Here is a 20,220-nt window from a genome sequence, read left to right on the forward strand (position 1 = left end):
TTGTAGCTTCACAAATTATGACATTACTATAAATTCACCAATTCCCACCCATTCAATAGTACTGCCTTTTAAGACTACCATTCAATAGTAACTACCATTCAATAGTAGTATATATAGGAGAGATCAAACTATAACACTTGCTTTACATGCCAATTAAACATAATAACACTTAGTGGTAATGCTGATTTTTAAGGCTGGTGCACAGGAAATTAAACTTCATTCCAAATCTTTTTATTTCACAGTGCCACCTAGTGTTGCATTCCAGGTGTTATAGCTCCACATGTTCTTTGAAAAACATTATGTGGAGTAAAACCCACACAAGAGTAAACTGATTCATGTTTCTCGGATGGTGGAGAAAAGAGCTTAGCGGATTATAATTATCAAACTGTAAATTAGCATTCGCTGCCATCAAAAAAAACACTGCTGACTTAACTGAAAGTCCACCCTAAAGTACTGCCACCTGCTGCTCAAAGAAAAGTCAATACCCAAGCTAATTATATTCCTACCCTCTGACTATTACCGAGGGACCATGGCTGGAAACAGTGACTGTCAGGTGAAAACAAGATTGGACTCATTCGTAATTTCTTTCCCCTCTCCACTTCACCTGGTGGAACAGTCTGCCAACATTCACTATTATAGCTCACACATTAACTCTATAGTCAATTGGACAGGATACAGTCAGTACCTGTGCAGCGTGAATCAGCACCTTCAGAAGACAAGGGGCAAATGTTGTTGAAAAAAGCAAAATGATTGAGTTAGAAACATAGATGGAAACATAAAAATCTACAGTGCAGAAGGATCTACAGCCCATTCAGCCAATCAAGCCTGCACCGACTCAGAACAAAAATATCACTTCAATCCCACCGCTCCTCCTTATCTCATTGCCCCTTCAAGCTCCTCTCTTTCATATATGCTTGTTTACTTCCCTCATGAAAGCTAAAGTGGACTCTGTCTCCACCACCCTACTCAGCAGGTCAATTCACATCCCAACTACTCTTGGGGTGAAAAAAATCCTCCTAGTCCTCCTTTCACTATTCTTACGGTTATCTTATAACTATGTTCCCTAGTTACTGACTCCCCTATCAATGGAAATAACCTCTTTGGACCATGGTAAATTCGTTTTTTCTCTCCCTCACAGATCATTTGAGGATGACTATGAATCAGATGAACTGACCACTGGCCCCGAACTCAGCAACAAGATGGACAAGCTTGTCATTTCTGACCTTCCGACATAAATTCAAAGCTAGGTCAACTGCTGGACAGTCAGATTGACCAGTAGGCATCAACTCTAAGGACTGACTATTACCCTGTCAGCAATGTAGAGAGAGCAAACTGTTTATATCTCCTTTGTTTTGTTTTTTTAAAGAGATTATGCCAGATTTTATATCAGAACGAAGAAGTACATGCTTATTGTGTGCAATGGACTTTATTCTAAATCAAATACTATCTGTTCGTGCAATATGTCTTAAAGTGCAGTGTTATGTATATGGATTTCTGCTTGCTACCCATCGCTGTGTGTTGTCCTCATTTAGTTCTTAATTTCACTTTTCATCTTTCTTTTGACAACAGTTCCTAGTTATTTTCTTATGAAGCATTCTTTACTTAGTGCCTTATGAATGCCTGGTAGAATTCCTTTCCTGCTACTAGTACTTACTATTTCTTCACACGTCGTTTCATATACTCTTGCTACTCATAGACGCAATACATTCACAGAGATGAAGGAATGTGAACCAACCCATATGCCTGGGTAAAATGTGGAGCTGATTAGCTACAAGAGCCAAACTTTGAGAATATCTGTTGGAATGTATGAAATCCATCTCACGAGACTCAGATTGGGGCATTGACCAGTGACAAAGTATTTACCAGTTTCTAGAAATTGGGCAATGTATATCTCTGTAAATACCCATACCATAGCCTGACCTTATGCCATCGAGTTCAAACCTCAAGCAGCCCAAGAGATGTTTTCGAAGCAACACTTTGGCTCATGCCACATTTGTCAACGGTTTCAAATTATCGTCTGAAAGGTTTTCTGATTGTCAAGCAAAGTTCATACCTGAAATTAACAGAGGCTCCGTTTTGGCTCTAAATGTGTGGTTTTACGATGGAGGCATGAAAATATAGAAATTAACGGAATGAATAATTTCCAGAGCATTGTAGCACCAAAGCCATGGTTTGTCGAATCAACTTCATGGAGAAAACGTCTGCCAACAACAGAAAATCAGGGAGTTATTTCTCTCTTGCAGTTATAATTATCTTAAAGATTATTTGACCTCTTCTCATGGTTCACTGAATATATTTAGATAGGAAAAGAAAAATCAACCCGATTTCATGCTCCTGATTGATATCCAGTGTCCACTTTTGCTGGAAAGTGACCGTTTGTGGATTTTGGGTGCGGACAGAATTGGGCTCAGCTGCGATTTTTCCACTTGATTCAATTGAACACTCAATGTCAAAGTTCTTACATGAACAATAAGCTCTTGGATGAAGGAAGGAAGTGGCCCTATGTCCTGGGTTTAAGGGGGGAAAAGGAATCAAAAAAATGCTTTCAGAAAAGAGAAGAGAAACCGGAAAGACAAAAGTTGTTACTTTTCCTCCCCCTCAAACACTGATTTGATTGTTAGTTTATCCTTTCATTAATCAAGATCCTTAATTTGTAAAAATTAAATGCCCACACAATGTGAAAATATGCATTTAGAAGCAGCACAAAAATCTAAAATGGTGCTTTCACCTTGAATGTTAAAAGCAGAATAGTTCAATCTATTTATATTTAATCTACTATCTTTCAATCAGAATAATTTATTAGCATAGTTTGTGCACATCAAGGTGAGATGTTACCTGCCCCAACAATCAGCCTCAGCACCCAATCACCAGTGTGAAATTGTTCTTATGCCACTGGAACCAAGTAATATTGTCGATTCAGTGCTAAACCAAGGGCTTTTTTGTGCTCTGAGCCCAGAGGGGCTGGGTTGAGACTTTCATGCCTGGACTGAAGCCGAGCTGTGAGGTGGAGGGCCAATTCCTCCACCTAAAGTTCTTTTTTTGACATTGCTATTATCTTCTCCTTTCTCACCCTGATATGCTGCTTTATCAGGACAAGTCGACTCTGCAAAAACATCCCCAAGGACACCATAATGGCTGTTCTTGTTTAATCGATCAGAAAGTATGTCTCAGTGATAAGGGAAGGAATCCGTCTCCCACTCTCGCCATGTCTCTCTGTTTCCCTCAACCTATGAGAGATGCACAACGCAAAGTTTACCCTTTAGGTACCCCTGAATGTGAATGTTAAGATTTTAATTTTGGTCTTCTGTTCAAGAGTACAGTGCTTTAGTATCACAGTAACAATATAACAATGTTGTACCTGTATTGAGATAGAAACTACAGGTGATCCCTCAAAGCAACTAGTAATTATTTTTTCTTTAAAATTTTGCTCCTCCCAAACCACTTCAGACATAACTCTCCAAACATTGTAGTGTAATGGAGTGACTAATATTTTGAGAACTAATTCATTGAGGTACAATTCACATTATTGATAGAGGAGAGCTGGCTGAGTAGAAGAACCAGCAAAGTCTACACCAAGGAAGCTAGGTTTCCAGAAACTAATGTGCAAAACAAAACAGATGACGATGTGAAATGTGTGTGAGCGGGATTCTTTGATAGTCTTGGTGTATGCTTTATCCAACCCCTTTTTAGACATGTTGTGAAAGCAACTGCAGATTACAAAAACTAAAAGGCTTATTCTGCTTCATTTGCTACAGCAATTCTTTCTGTTTGTAGTGGGATTAAGTTCACATTAAAAGATTGGCCACACATAGCAAATGGAGCAAAATAACTTCCTATACAAGTATTTTGTAAACCTTTGTAATTTGTGCTTATCAAAGGATTGACAATGTTTTGGGAAGATAACATTTCCCCCCATTTTCCACAGATTGAAAGCTGAAGCACCTAGATGGGAAACCCAAGTAAAGCCAATTTACCAGTTCTGTTTGTCACATAGTCTACTCTCATAGCCTGAGGAGTAATGTTGCCAAATTAGTGTCAATTATCCAGCATATAAAATTGTTCCACTGAAAAAAGTAAAGGAACATTAACAATGACCCGTTTTCTCCAAACTGCAAAGCAATAAATTGTGAATTCCTGAAGCCAGAATAATGGGGGATGAGGAAACGCTTCTGAGGACAATATTTTAACAGCAGACCTACTGTATTTGTGCTTTAAACGTCTGTATTTTGTTTAAATTATTTAAATTTAGCAGTTTTAAACATGGATCGCTCATCAAGGTAAAGTTTTTTTTTGCAATGGCCCTTCTCGTTGTGTTGAAACAAGGAAGAATGCAATTGACATTATCAACATATATTGCCAGCTGTCGATTTAAAAAAACATTTCAATAGAAACGTAGGCTAAACAATCTCGCTTTGAAAACGTGTGGTGCGGTAGACAGTGTCTCTTGCAGCCAACATGATAGTGTGCAACTATATGTTTTCCCACCTAACCTTTATCAGGAATTAAGCCTGCTGAAAAATATCCTAAGAGCAAATGGATACCTCTTTTTAAAGAGTTGTCAGAGAGAGAAAACATCACTGATGTCTGTAAGAGATGGAATTAAATACAGACTTCCCTAGTGAAGTTCACTACCCCTTTCTAGGTTAGATGTAAATATTGTTACTGTACACACAAGTTTATTTGGTATATGTTCTTGACATCTCCTACCTAAGTAGTAATAGGAGGTGAGGATGTAACAAACCATTTTTTGTTTTGTAAAAACAATTGTATATTATTTTGGCAAAGTGAACATTTAGGTGCATGAGGTGCCAATTTACAATAGAGAACCCCTCATAATTTCAATTTCCAAAATAATCCTGTGATAATCCTTTGATTGTGCCCAATCAAAAATGCCAAGTTAGTGAGCAGTGGTTCATTCAAAATCAATGCACAGATGGCCACACAGTGCAGAGATGATATAATTTTCTTAGAAGGTCTGAAATAATTTCCAATTTGTCTCCCTTTAAGATTGGCTATCACACAGCCAACTGAATCACTGTTTCTATTGTACTTGATGGCTAAAGCAGTGTGTGCACTCTGTGCAGTCGAAGTGAATAAGCAGATAATGTTATACAAAATGTGACTCTTTAAAAAAGGAACATAGAAATATTTCTTTCTCCTCAAAGAACAATAAAGTTATTAACTTGCATCATGCTGAAAAATGAGCAACATTGTAAAAGGGGAAAAAATGTTCAACATCTCTGATAAATTGGAAGGACAATTTGATTTGTTTAGAGATACGGAAATTCAAGCGTTTTAAGCCCCAGACTGTTGTTACATTCAGCATGTGGTGGGGGGGGGGGGGGGGTGGCCCTAATTTGAGTGATATCAAAAGACGGTTTTTACTTTGACCTGATGTTGTCTTTTACAGTAAATTAGAAGAAGTATTGAAAGTCATTAATTGGATTCAGAACCAAATGGCATTTTGATTAAAAAAAGCATGTAATGCAACAGACGAACATTTGATCCCTTTATGAAGCTCTCAGGGTGTGTGACCTTGAGAACATTACGCATATTGCCACAGATGAAAGAGTTCAGATACTTGTCCATCAACAGGCAATGATGAATATTTGCTCTTTGTTCAATGGGTTTATAATTAAGTCACATTTTCTTTCTCCATTCCCAAACTGGGGTAGTGCAATGGACCATTGTCTTCATTGTCCACTGCCATCTGTACAAGCTCAAATCTGGCATTAAGATCCTATATCTTGGCTAGTTATCTGACCTGGTCGCCAAATACTGTTCTGGACTAAAACATTATTTCTTACTTGGATAAGAATTTTGAATAGGATAGGCTAAAACATAATCTCCAAAATAAACCTTTTTTTTCTTGCCCGAGCTTTACATCCATCAAATAATTTGCAGTTTCACTGCAAATGTAGACAAAATGGTACTATCCGCTTTCCTTCAAACTCTGCAAAGCAATAATTTGCTGGACTCCGTACAATATATTATAACCCTATCTCAGAAAAGGATATTTTCATCTCCTTACATAATATTTCATTTCCTTAGCCAAATATGTAGCAAGTTTAACAAGCAGCATAACAAAATACGACTATAAAGTTAATGCATATAGATTTTCAAATTGGTTGATGACAGTGATATGCAATTGGCTATTTCTACAAACTATATGAAAGTGATCAGATGGGAGGGTTTATCTCCCTCCACACCCCCCCCATTTTTATGTTTCTCCTAATCCCAATGAGATTTCCAAGAGAATAAACAGGCTCAATTTGTAACTTAATGCAATAGAATTTATACTGTTACAAAATTTGCACTTTTGTTTTCGCAGATCATTAATAGGATTTTCCAAATCTTTCTTTTAAGCCAGATGTGAAAAATGAGAATTTTTATTCACTTTTAAAAAGGTACCACTTTGCACTGATTAGAAACTACTCATTTTAGCCTTTTAGTTCTGTTTCTCTTTTGCTTTATCTGGTATAGACTCTAATTTGTTGAAATATACTTTTAGGCTTGTATATCTGTATTCTAAATCTCTAACATCTACTCTGGCGCGTAGGCGATATCGACATCTGCAATACACACAAATATGGCACATTTCTTCAACTGCTGGTTAAGTTCCTACCTGTTAACACTAAATATTTTTGAAACCGTGCCTTACTTGTGACCTACAGTTGGTCTGGATTTTTAATGTACACATTTGTATAGAACTTGATTATCTCTGTAAGTAGTGTAAAAAGGCATCTGCCAAAATGTGTGAAATTTGTTGTCTTCTGAGTGGTTTGCCAGTATAGAAACAATAGGATATCTGTAAATTTAATACATTTCCTACATATAGGATTTTTTAAAAAAATAAACAATTTGACTGCAGCTTTAGAGAATAATTTCTTATTTCATTATGTTCTAGGAGAGGAACTGGACAGATTTATATATAAAATTTAAATAGCTGCAGTATAGTTATTTATAGCAATAGGTCTTCTGCTGTTTCTTTCAGACACACTCATTGAGATGTGGCATAACCTGTACCAAATGACTGAACACTTGAGATAAGTACTGCCATTTAAGCCACAGTAATTATTAGCTCTATGCAAACACATGGGGGCATCAATGAAACATGTGAGCTACTGTACAGCAATTCAAAAACTGCTCATGGTGTTTTTTTCAGAAACAAATATTGTAATTGTTAATATTAAAAACTTGTAGAGATGTGTTAGAATGAAAACTGCATTTGTGTTCTGACTTACTTATTTGGTTGCTAAGGATAATCAGTTACTCAAGTGGTGTGAAATATGCTGGTTGCTTGTGTTAGCATGGCTTTTACATTTGCAGACTTTTCTTTGGAAGTTTGAAAATTAAATAAACATTTGTAAAGATTCAAAGGTTTTGTACTTGTATTTTAAATTGTAATATCCTTGCTTTAATTTACACTGCGCATAAGACATTTCTATCATGTACTTATTTCAAAAATTGGTAATCTTGACAATTTACCCTACTCAGATGGAGTCATATTCATGCTGAACAGTTTGCTGCTATGGTTGTACAGCACAGTTCAAGGTGTATTCAGGATCAGACCATTTGAACACTTCATGATATACTCTGAAATACGACTGGGATTTGCTGTCCCTCCTCAAACAGAAGGATTTGCTGACATCTACACTGGTAGAAAAATGAAGATTAACTTCTCAAAGAAGAAGAATACATAATCATTGAAACACACTGAACATGGACAGTATACATAGATTTTTTTCATTCAATTGGATTTTAAGTTAGCAGGTCTTTCATACTTATGAAATTGTACCCAACATCGGTCATACACCAGACCCATTTTCATTTAAACATTGCTTTCTTAATGCTGTTTATTTACATAATGGTGATGTGGCACATTACCACTTCTGAAGAAACAATCGCCCTTATTTAGAGATGGACAACAGAATTACATCATGATATATGCGAAATCGTAACTATGGGGTGGGGGGGGGGGGGGGAGGAGACGTGTACAGCAGATTGATTAAAAATGGGAGTTTTTGAAAGGGCAAAACTTATTGTGTCTGCTCAGAATTTCCATTCAATTAAAATGTAATTTTGTATACTAAAACTTTTGCCACACAAATATTTATCCTTATTGCTTTACAAACAGGAACAAAGGCACTTTGATTCTTTCAGGTTTTAAAAACAAAGTTATCACTTGTTAAATATACTTTAATCAGATTAACACAAAAACAAACGACCTTTGATATCCTCCCTGACAACATGTGATCTTGGCACCTTGAACATTTCCTAAACAGGGATTAAGACAAAATGATTTTACTCGTATGTCACAGCCCTAAAAATATATATTTTGCTCCACTTAATTTTTAAAAAAAAAAGTTTTCTTATATTGGTATTACATTCTGGAAGGCTTAGAGAGTGCTATACTAAAGAAAACTGTGGAAAATGTAAACCAAAATTTCTAAATAATTCAACATAGAATGAAATCCATTTACAATGTATTGCAAGGACTGGAATAATTTAAACGTTTCGGTCTGTGGAAACCGTATTACAATGCTTATGGGTCTCTAAACTGCTGAGGTGCTTATGAGTATCCAAACCCTTGGGAGTTTCATTATATGTATGATTTCCATGTGTCATATCTGAACCATAGAATTACGATACCTAGTGTATCAAACCGCATCCTATTTTATTGAACTCCTGAATTAGCGAAACCCTTGGGATTCAAAACTGGACTCTTTGAAATCTAGAAATAATCTTGATACGAGGTGAAGACAGCCCTCATAATGTGACATTTAATGATGGCCTCTTCTGATATTCCTCTTCCACTGTGGGTATGTTCAGTTATGACATGGATTCTCACTTCTCCATGCTGGATATTCATAGCTCATATGAATTTCAATTGCAACCAACTGGATTTCCAGCCTAAAAGATGTTTCCGACATACAGCATTTAAAACAAAGTTCTTAACTAAATTCTCACAATGGTTACAGCAACTCAAGTACAATCCTCACAAACCAACACATCAGGAAAGTAGAAAACTAAACCAGCACCTGTTTTTATTATAGTACTGGTTTAACAGAGATTAGTGATTTTTTTGTATAACTGAATACAAAGATGAAGATTGTCTAAAATAATATTTAAAATTTTACAGTAGATTTATCGTTCATTGGCCCTCCAACACATGGACTGGAACAGAAAAAACCCCCCCACAAAAGCCTGGATTGTCTGAAGAAACTGGAATGCGTTATAGAAGGTATAAATACAATCGAACCGGTACTAATCCGCTGTCAAAGTGCTTAATCTACTCGAGAGTTCTTCTTTCTCTTTCCCATCTCCCCCTCCCACAGAAATTGCTACAGCATTTTTATGCTACGTTTATATGTAAAGTGCCTGGCTGTTGTACCTTCCAGAATGTTTAAGAACACTGCCAAAGGTATCTGTAGTGCCAAGGTCTTATCAATTGCGCAAGTCTTAATAGAAACTGCCCTTGTGCTGAATGACCTGGCTACCATAGAGATCCGCAAGTTAAACTTGGGAATAACTCTCTGCTCTCCGTGGAAACATCTAGCAACCTAGTCATCCTCCTCCCAATAACAGCTAAGATCGAGAGCTCAGCAGATACTTGCACCTCCCAAGAATAGTGCTTCACACACTTTTTGTAACTATTGTCATCTATGTCTTCCAGATATGAAGTTACTGAAGCTAAATTGAAGATGCAAATGATTTGAATTAATATATGAAGTTGAAATCACAAGTCTGTGTGAAGCACCCATAGCTATTGAATGTATTGCTATTTGTATTATTTCACCTCCAATAATGTCTATGCAGAACCTTTGACAATGTCAGTACTGTGCTTACACGAGAAAACATTGCCAGACAGGCAGAAACACAAAATAATAACAAAATGTTAAAAGTTCATCATAACAGATTCAGTCTATTTTACTTTCAGAAGGCATACTACTGGCAAGAATCCCGTTTTAAACATCTTTCTATTACATTCCTTTTGACCGTCATCTTTAAAAAAAATTGCATGTCCCAGACATTTTTACTTCAAGTTACCAAATTGATCAGATAGAATACACCATAAACACACATAAATATCCGAAAATCCTTGTATGATCAATACAGTAGTTTAACCACTAGTATCCTAAATGTAGCTAAACCAAAGTAGTATAAAACTAATGCATTTATTCATTACTTTCTTGTACATGTTCCGGAAAAGAGGCAGTGAGAAGTTAGCATTTTGTAAGAAAAAATTAAAATGTAGTTTTTTTTCTGGATTTCTCAATGTAATCAGCACCACTTGGAACAGGAAAACAATGTAGTCAATAGTGTTAATTACGGAAATACGAAATGCTATTTTGGACTTTTTGTGCCTAATACCAGTACTTGCTTTCAACATAGGAACAGTAAGCGCAGATTTCATGCCAGAGTTCGGATTGACCATCTAATCAATTCATGGAATTTTTGGGTCAGTATACAGAAACCGCATTGTACAAATACAAAGAAACATTGATTTGTAACAGTCTACCAAGGAGGTCAAAATTTAAATACGTCGGTGCCTTAGGTGCCAAAAAAGACAAGTAAACTGAAGAAGCATTTTCCACCATTTACTCTCATTATCAAAAATAGTTTTCAACTCTTCTTGCAAAACAAAAAAGGAAAAAAACAACCAAAAAATTAAAGTACAGACTGGACACAAAACATCACATTATTCCTATGGCTTCAAACGCTACTTGACCACATTCACAGGAAATGACACCGGCTACACTATAAAAACAAAAAGAGGTGCCATTTGATCTCTTTCTGCATGTGAAAGTTTACCTGCACATTTACACTATGTGAGTAACCATTGTTGTGCATGCTATGTGCCAAACCAGAGTGAGGCCGAGGAGTAATTTCATATACATCATTACAATGGTGGACAGTGGTACAAGCAGTTCAGCCACATTGACATTATGTAAGGGGATAAAGATTTTGTTTGTTGCTGAAAGAGTGGACGGGGAGGGAGGGCGGGGGTGCTAGGAGAAATAACAAGGGAAAGTACATGCACCAGCCTCCATTTTGAAGTGCTTTTTTTAAAAACTGTTCTTTGTTCCTTTTGATCACAGATGAACTTGTGGCCCAATTTATTTATTATTCAGTTGCAGGTGCTTTCAATTTTCTTACTTGTCCGGATGTAAAGCCTGAATTTGCCAATGTTGCAAAAATGTATTATAGTTTTAACAAGACTTGAGGGCATTTAGTTAATCAAATGCAATACTGAATATCTGCCATTAGAGGGCACTGGTGCATGTTGTAAATAGCACATAACAAGACGAGCTTGTGCCATCTAGTGGCAGCCAACCAGCAATGCAGAGACACTACCACATTTAATCATAATCCTTGCATTTGATATAGCACCTTAGTACGTTGTTGAAACGTTTCAAAGCGCATCACAGAATTTTACTGTAAAGTGTAGTGACTGTATTTGTAGGTGATGAAAAGGATATAATTCTTCACCACTTTGTTTTTCACATTATAATTGGAAACTGTAGCCATCGTTAGCATGCATCTAACCCATACCCCATATACTTCCAACAATTTATGAGCAGCCTGGTCAGATGTTAAACAGAAATGCTTCCGCCAAGTATTCTTAGGCCATATTAAATGATATCAGTTGACACATTTGTGCAAAACTGAGCAGACGCAGCTTCATCTGTACACATTTTCATTAAGATGGGACCGATATCCTCTTTTAGGCATCCGAGTGCGTGCGTGGAGTGGGGTCTTCCAGCAACCACCATCCATGGTAAGATTATACATTGAGCACCAGATAGCTCTTCTAATTAAAATTAGCAGACCTGAGGGAAAAGAAATATAGATCATGTGCGTCTAAAGCGTCATCCTCATTTCTATTTGAAACTGTGACTACACAGGTGTAATGGGAGTGTTTTGCTTTGTGCAACTGATCATGCAAATGCATTCATTAGAAAATAATGAGGCATTTTGTTTTAAATATATTCTTGGGTCATCTAATGACATTACCAAAATAAAACAGAACCAATGATTTTGATTTAGAGAACACAAAAATAATCTGCATATAAAAAGTGACATTATATTCTACATGTAATTTAAACTGTTCGTACTGTAGTTCACCATTTTCTGTTCTTTAAATTACACCTTTACCTTTTGCGATTATGCACAATGCATAAGCAGCAACAATGAGGTCAAATTTCTTTTGCCAAAGATCATTCAGTATAAACCACTTGCAACAGTTCATTAATTACAACTTAGACACATTAGCCTATTTCCCATTTTGGAGCTAGGCCTATTAATCAAACATTTATTTCAAGTGATCTATACCCAAAGGACTAGGGCAAGTTCAACTAAGTTTTTTTTAAACAGAACTATAGCTGCCTTAAAGTTGTAGCTGTCCCTATTAATAGAGACGAGCCTAAGGTCTACCAGATCAATTCCAATCTAACAGTCATATCTATAGTCAATAGTTTCCTCCAAGCTTTTGTCCTCTCGTGGACTGGCAGCTAGGAAAGTAGGTATGGGCGACCCCGTTGTCACATTAATGACACTCGCACTCGTGCTTGCACTCCGCACCACATTGCTGATGCTGGTTAAGCTGATGCCCACAGTAAGCCTGGTCTGCTCCAAGGCTTTTTCTGGCACAGCAAAAGCCTCCAGCTTTTTCTCGCCGTTGGCCATGTAGGAGTTCTGGCAGCCACGGCAAATGCAGTCCAAACAGGCCTTGCGATTTGAGTAACAAGGGCACCGTTGCCCACGACATGTAAGAACACTTGGGTTTTGTGTAGCACGTCCACACTTGCACCCCTTTTTCTCTTGGGGTTTTTTGTACACTATTTTTGATGGGCTGCCAGGCATTACAGTACTACTGTGAACTTTCTCTTTAGTTTTAGATTTGGTTGTTCCCTGCTTTACTTTTGAGTGCGCTTTCTTTGCCCCGTGTTCTACATGCTTTTTAACACTTTTACTGGCCGTAAGCAAAGCCTTTCCCACTTTTGGTGTGCCACCATTTGGCACTGTGACAACAGTCTCCGTGGACAACTTGGTCTCTCGTTTGGCGGGAACAGGAGTAGCAGCCCCCAGCGGTGGTCCATGTATGATGCTGGAAATGGGCAGGGGCTGAATTCTTTCACTGTCACTCTCCGATCGAGAGCGCTTCCGATTCACCCGTACAATTTTCGGTGTGGCTGCTACACAGGGATTACCATGAGGGGGTGCATTGCTAGAAACAAAAATACTGCTTTTAGGAGGCAAGGAGGTGGGTTTGGCATCTTTATGAGGTCCGTTGGATGCACTTGCCTCAGAAATGGGTTGTGAATCAGTGCTACAGGCCTCAAGATTGCTTGAAACAGTTTCTTGAAATACATGTTCACTGCTGAGTAATAAACAGCCAATAGGCTTTATATCTTCATTATAACTGCAAACGTCAGCTCCTACTATATCCAGACTGCCAACAGAAACAGTTTTGCTGGTTATCTGCAAGCTGTCAGAAACTGCAATATCTTTGAAGTCCTCTCCAGTGGAGGATATATGGAGTCCATCCGAATTTTCTGCAGAAGAAATAGTATTTACAGCAAGTTCATCTGCAGCAAGTCCATTGCAACCAGGCAACCCATTGATACTAGAGCAGATCATTTCAACATTGCTTGAGACTAACGTGCTGTCCGGAGGAGTGCTTTCAATGACTTGAGGTGCTGCCATTTCCAGGTCATTGATGCATTCCGAGCTTGAGGGTGGTGGAGAATTTGACAAGTGTAAAGTATTAGCCGAACCAGAGGTCCCTTGCCTTCCGTCATCTAACGACAGTCCTTCTTGCAACAGTGTTAAGATGTCAGGAGCACCATCCACAGCTGTAGCAAGGTGTTCGGAAATTGGTGATTCAGCTATGTATTCACATAGTTTCTTGTAGCAGCACACCAGGATGCTCAGCTGTTTATTTTCCTCAAACCGCTCATAATCTTTACACCAGCTACAGGAGGGTTTCATCATCATCTTTTTACCTTTGCAGACTTTGCAGACATAGTGCTGACAAGTGGAGTTTGTTGGAGCAATTGGATCTTTCAATAAGTTTCCTGTAAAAAAAACAAACATGTGTTGATGTTCTAGAAATTAATTCAGATTCATTAAAGCTTTGAAGACCATGAAACATTTAGGAAAGATTTATATAGCTCATCTCTCTTTAAGACTGATAACTTCTCGTAAATAAATGTTTGATTGGTTGTCAGTAAATATCTGCTTGTTAGACAAGTACATTTTTCTGAGGAGGAAGGACATGTAATCACTGGATCTTAGTTTTGAATAAAAATTAAGCAATGTATTTATAGCAGTGCTTGCACATATCTTTCCCTCAATTTTTATATATATATTACATACATGCAGTCAATTCACTTTACAATAGATTTTGTGAAGCACTTTGAGACATCTCGAAGACGTGATAAGGCGCTATATTAAATGCAAGGATTATATTATGTAGATTTATAATACTATTCCTTGCATTTCATATAACACCATTCACATCAGGATGACATCTCAACATACTTCACAGGATATGCTGTAAAGTATAGAGATTTGGTAATTTGTAGATTTATATCTATTTGAAACAAACAAGTCAACATGAAAGAGTACACACTTGAACAATTAAACAAGAAATCGAGTCTTAGTGGTGCACAACTTGCTTCGCACTCCAAACAACAAATTACATTTGAATAGTGCCTTTCACGTCAGAAGGACGTCCCAAGGTATTGGACAGGTAAGGGCTTGCACCTGAGCTGGGGGTTGGAATCAAGAGTGATGGAGGGTAGAGGGGTGGGACGGTGGCCGAAGCCACAGTCAAAGAGGAAGGTCTTGAAACGGGCCTTGAAGGAGGCAAGGGATGGGTGAGATTCCAGGATGGGATTCCAGGATGGAATTTCAGAACAGAAAAGCTGATACCCAAAGATGGATAAAAAGAAAGGATGAGATCAAATGAGCTGAAGGGCCTTCCGCACCCAAACTCCTCTTGTGAAATACTTTAAAATCCATTTCCTTTACATTCGAGTTTATTAATCTTTGTACTGGAAGAGCATTTATAAAACTTAACTGTAAATTTTTGTTGAACAGACCAAACATTTCTAAAATGTGCTCAATAAACTATTATATTTTAGAATAATTATGTTGAACCGGTAAGTTTTTTTCCCCATTTCTGTAATAAATCAGTGTGACTGTGTAATTTGTCTGCAAACGCAGCAAGTGTTTGTGCCTCGAATGTCATATTACTCAAGAGGCCAACAGTGTGCTAACATTTTGAAATTCATCATCTCTTCTCCCTTAACAGGCAGTAATTTCCAAAACTTCATACTTTGTAAACATACCATTTATGACAGTAAACACTTCATAAAATGAAATATTTAAAGAGGTTTTAAAATGATAGTCCGTTGCCTTTGAATGCAACACTTCATAAGGTCTCAGTAAAATAGAAATATAATATAAAGAAATTTTTCATGCTTCCAGTCCAACAATACCCAGGCCTGTATGGTTTTACAGTTAACTAAGAATATGTTGTCCATGGTGCTAATACTAAAACGATATTCAATGTAACGCTCCAGATTTTACTTTCTTGTTGCCAACTTCAAAAGTATTACATTTTCATCAAATTCAATTGTACTGATCTAAACATGTGAGCAAATTAAATATACTGGGATTACATTTTCCAATAGTAATGTCTCTTAAGGCTTTCCGGTGCTTCCCAGCTTTCTAGAATTAAGCATTTATTTATATAAATGCAGCAGAATCTTAAATAAAATGAACTAAAAATGTTATGTCAACTGCAGGAAGTAAATTTGGAGAGATTTGCTTTTGTCATTTAGACTAATTGTACCCACATTTCGCAGATTATCCTCATTCTTCTTTTCTCCAGTGCATAGTAAATGACCTTACCTTTGGCTCTTTGCCCAGAGCTTGGCGCCCAAACAATGAGGCAGACATATAAACTGCATCAGGCACCAGCTATCCATCTCTTGCAAAACCTGCTTATGTAATACATGGATGGAAATAGGTGGGCGGGCCTTCCTAAATTTACTTTTTCAAAAGAAAATTAAACTTTTGATTTCATTTCCTCAAACAATAGTACACTAAGGTGAGTAAACATATCCAACTTCCCAATCTGTGCCGATGAAAAAAAAAGTAGTTTACAAGCATCAGAATTTCCACTAACATATTTGAATATTATTTTATCCCTTGCAATTATTTTTACTTAACCTAAAGTCATTTACAGAAATTGCTTTTGCCTTAACAATTGTATTGTTTAAAGAGAATTATGATAATATTCTCTCCTCTTATTATAAATCACTGAATGGACCAATGCAATCTCAAATGTTATATTGGTAACTGCAGAATTTTTTTTATTCCTCTCATTTTAAATTTACAACATCCATTATATAGTGAACGTGTTTATAGATTTTAAAACACTAATTAAATCATTTACATGCAATAGTTATTCCGAAACTCTTCATGCTTAAATAACAATAATCCTTGCATTTGATATAGCGCCCTGTCGTATTGTTGAGACGTCCTCAAAGCGCTTCACAGAATATACTATAAAGTGAATTGACTATTTTGTGGGCAAAAAATGTTGACTTAAATGTCAGTACCACATATTATGATATAAAATTGTTCCTCCCGACATGAAAGGCATGACATGAAATGTAATTTTGTTATTGTTGTCGGATATTGAAACTTCAAAACAAACCATACTCCTCATGCCTTTTTTCAATAAAATAAATGTCAACTGTGTGGAGATAAGCTCCAGTACGAGCAAAACAATATCAGTGCCTGACCTTAGGCAGCTCTGTGCTTATTGATTCCCCACACAATAGTGCCAACCTTGGTTGGGTTTACAGAACAAGGTACCAAACAGAGACCAGTTGCTTCTTTTTAAGGAAGGATGGGGGAAACCAAAGTGAGAAAGCAGGTCACTCCCAACTGCCCTGAAGAAGGGCAGAGGCCAAGAACAAGTGAAGGTTACTGGGTTGGAAAGTAGAAAGAGCAACGGCCGATTCTTGAAAGAACACCTGGTAAAGCTTCACAAAACGAGAATTAGGAATGAAATGAATGCCAGGCAGGAAAACCCAGCACCTGTTGCCGTGTTCCCAGCATAAATCTCGATGAATTCCCACTCAGACACTGAAGGGTTAACACAACGAGATGCGGCGAGTGTGTGACGATCAGCGAAAAGAATCGTTCAAGTTCCTCGAGGACTCGCAACAACCGATCGAACGTTTCCAAAACAGTTGTGTGTGTACAAAAATGAAACGGTCGCCCAATCTCGAGATTTTCAGAGACTTAACGCGAAGAAAACTCCGACGTGGATGATGACAAGTGTCTGAAAATAGCACTTGGGCTGCAGGGGCGGAGGATGTTCAGAGCTGAACTCGCGGTGTTGCTGGATCCCAGAGCAGACACGTGCGCGTGTTTACTTTCGGGCAGAACATAAAACGCGATCGCTTTAAGTAATATAGAGGCCCTGTCCCCCCCCCCGGCAACGGGAAACACATTCCGCCTTTTAAGTTTAAAAGAAAATCAACGTTAAATGTACCTGCAGCCGGATAACGTGCAGGCATCATATTTGCAATAGGTTACGGCAATGCAAACGCGATGAGTGGTTTTACATGATAGGCAACCCGCTGAGGTTTTAAGTCAGGTTATTGGACAGCAACGAGCCACTTTGCAAACACTTAATTGATTTTTTTTTCAAATGCATGTTGAGCCATTTTGCTATACGTACGTTATCGCTAAGTCACGTCTCGATCCGAGTAGGGGGGGGGATGAAAAAAATATTTGCTCGAATGTCGAAAAAGACCAACTTAAATTGGTTACCTGAATGCAGACATGATACAAACCAATGGAATTAAGGTTATGTTCCTGTAGCCTTGACTTCCCAAGATCTCCGATATACCAGGCAAAGAAACTGGCAAAAATGTTACACATTCTTTCAGATAAAGACAACCACCACCACCACTTTGTCTACTATTCTTAATAGTTTCTAAATCACAGAGCTTTCCGAGTAACTGAAACCCTCACTGTTTATGTTGGAAATCTCATCGTAAATTCACAGCAGTGCGAAGCCTTCACCGGAAATCAAAGCAGGGATACCAATTACTATGTAATTAATCAATGGAGTATGTTCATACAAATGCAAGCAATTTATTTGTAATACGTCCTGTACTGTACGATTGCATGAAATGATCTCCTAAAATAGCAATGGAATTCCCAATACCACACCCCCAGACTGTTTAACCATGAACCTCAGCATTGTAAACAGTGCGAAAGGAGCCTTATCTTGAGTAAAATAGTACAGTATTTACTTTAAGATCATTTGCAATTGAACTACTGCAGCCCCTTTCAAATGGATTTCTGCAAGAAGTAATGCAAATCCAGTTGCACTCCACAGCATTGTCAGCAGGCCATGGTGCAGTGCAAAGAATAAATCTTATACAAGCGGGAAAAAGCTCCACAATATGTAATGAGGTGGAAGAATGGAGACCGAGCGAGAATCACCCCAGTGAGTATGATTATTTTCTCCAGGAAAATTGTCATTTTAAAAATGGAATCCAGCAAATCAAAACGTACGTAAACCTTGTGTTTTTTTTTAAAAAAAAAGAATTAAATGCAGATTATAATTATGTTCATGAGCTGAGCAGAGAAGGCCTCTGGTGCAATGCACAAATCGTCCACATACAGAACACATACATACACACACACACACACACACATAGGAGTGGGGGGGGGGGAACAGAGGGAAAGAGAGTATTGCATGAGATTTGCAGGAATTCGCTCTCACACTGAAGCCAACCACTAACAGGGATGCATACGTGTGGGTGGGGGCATTTTAAAATCCTTGCCCGGTACCGGGGTTATTGTGTGTGTGTGTGTGTGTGTGTGTGTAATGCTCACCGCAGACACAGCAGGAGAGGGACTGGCGCAGGTAGGGCAGCAATTTGTAGAGATCGGAGAAGGAGCCGGGCTCTTGCGGTTCGCACTGCATGATGTAGCGGCAGGTCGAGACGTACAGACTGGTGGCGTTCACCGGATTCATGGCGGCGGAGGCGGCGGCGGCGGCCGAGGAGGAGGAGGAGGAGGCGCAGCTCAGGCCCTTCTTCTTTTGCTTCTGGTGTTGTTGCTGCCGCCGCTCAGCGCTGCCGAGGATGGGGCACAGAGGGTTTCTTCTACGCTTTTTTCTCCGACGCCCACTTTCGGTGGTGGTGGCGTTGCTAATGTCCATTTAAAGCGAGGGGTTGGCGGCGGCGCAGGTGGTGGTGGTGGCGGCGGCGGCGGCTTCTTCTTCTTCCTGCTGCTCGGTTCGGATCCGGCGGCGGCTCCGTTGTTGCTCGCCCACAGCCATAACAACATCAATAACAACAGTTGCAGCAGACAGCGGCGGCAGCAGCGGTGGCCATTGCGTCCAGGAGCGGCGCGCCTTCCATCCGAGCTTCAGCTCCGGCTCCCAACTGACTTTTAACTCGACAACGGGACGGCCTCGAGTCGCCTCACAGATCTCGCCATTCGCGAGAACTCACTCGCCTTTACTACTACACCACCTCCTCCTCCTCCTCCTTCTCGTCGTCGTCGTTTCCTTCCTTCCTTTTACTGCGCCGAGATCAGCTTTGGGTGCAAAGCAACCAAACCCCCCCTCCCGAGCCCGGCGGGCGACACGGGCAGCCTCCGCTCCCCGGGAGGAGGAGGAGGAGGAGGCGGAGGAGGGGAATGTGGAGGGAGGGAGGGAGGGAGGGGAGTGTGAAGAGAGGGAGAGGCGGGGAGGGGATTATACAGAAGCAAAAGGCGAGAGGGAGAGAGACTCAGTCGCTCGCACTCCGCCCCGACACCACCATTATTATTATTATTATTATGGCGGCGCTGCTGGCGCTGCTGCTGCTGCTGCTGCTTCTTCCCCCCCCCCCTTTCGCCGCCGTTGCTTGAAGCGGTGTGTGCGTCTCGCGGGCTCGGTCGGCGGGCGGGCGGGCGGGAGGGAAGCGCGAGGCGAGGCGCGGCGGCCGTTGCTTTTTAAAACGGGCGAAACGTTCGATTTCGAGCGGAGGAGAGAGAGAGAGAAAAAAACGGAAAAGGGGCTCGAGCCTTCGTCACGTGACGGCGGAAAAGTGGAGGGGGGGAGAGAGAGTGGAGGAGGAGAGGGGGGGGGGGGGGAGAGAAACACGGAGTGTCCGCCGCACTGCCTGA

The 20,220-nt window shown here is 39.3% G+C and overlaps 2 protein-coding genes across 5 annotated transcripts in view; one reads left to right on the plus strand and one right to left on the minus strand.

The window, feature by feature from the left end:
* ppp2r3a (protein phosphatase 2, regulatory subunit B'', alpha) overlaps positions 1 to 2,553 on the plus strand; it is a 95,528-nt gene extending 92,975 nt beyond the window's left edge. For all 4 annotated transcript variants that reach the window (XM_007887364.2, XM_042339328.1, XM_042339329.1 and 1 more), the window contains one exon: positions 1,139 to 2,553. In XM_007887364.2, coding sequence (XP_007885555.2) covers positions 1,139 to 1,235 — 97 coding nt within the window. In that variant the 3' untranslated portion in view covers positions 1,236 to 2,553. The remainder of the gene's footprint in view (positions 1 to 1,138) is intronic.
* Positions 2,554 to 11,418: 8,865 nt separating this feature from the next.
* Positions 11,419 to 19,704, minus strand: LOC103174814 (MSL complex subunit 2). Its single transcript, XM_007887365.2, has 2 exons — positions 18,940 to 19,704; positions 11,419 to 14,081 (listed from the first exon to the last, which is right to left on the minus strand). The coding sequence occupies exons 1-2, from the start codon at positions 19,265 to 19,267 to the stop codon at positions 12,454 to 12,456; spliced, it is 1,956 nt and encodes a 651-aa protein (XP_007885556.2). The 5' UTR covers positions 19,268 to 19,704; the 3' UTR covers positions 11,419 to 12,453.
* Between the last annotated feature and the right edge of the window lie 516 nt (positions 19,705 to 20,220).

The sequence above is a fragment of the Callorhinchus milii genome, unplaced genomic scaffold, assembly GCF_018977255.1.
Source record: "Callorhinchus milii isolate IMCB2004 unplaced genomic scaffold, IMCB_Cmil_1.0 Scaffold11, whole genome shotgun sequence".
Classification (NCBI taxonomy): Eukaryota; Metazoa; Chordata; class Chondrichthyes; order Chimaeriformes; family Callorhinchidae; genus Callorhinchus; species Callorhinchus milii.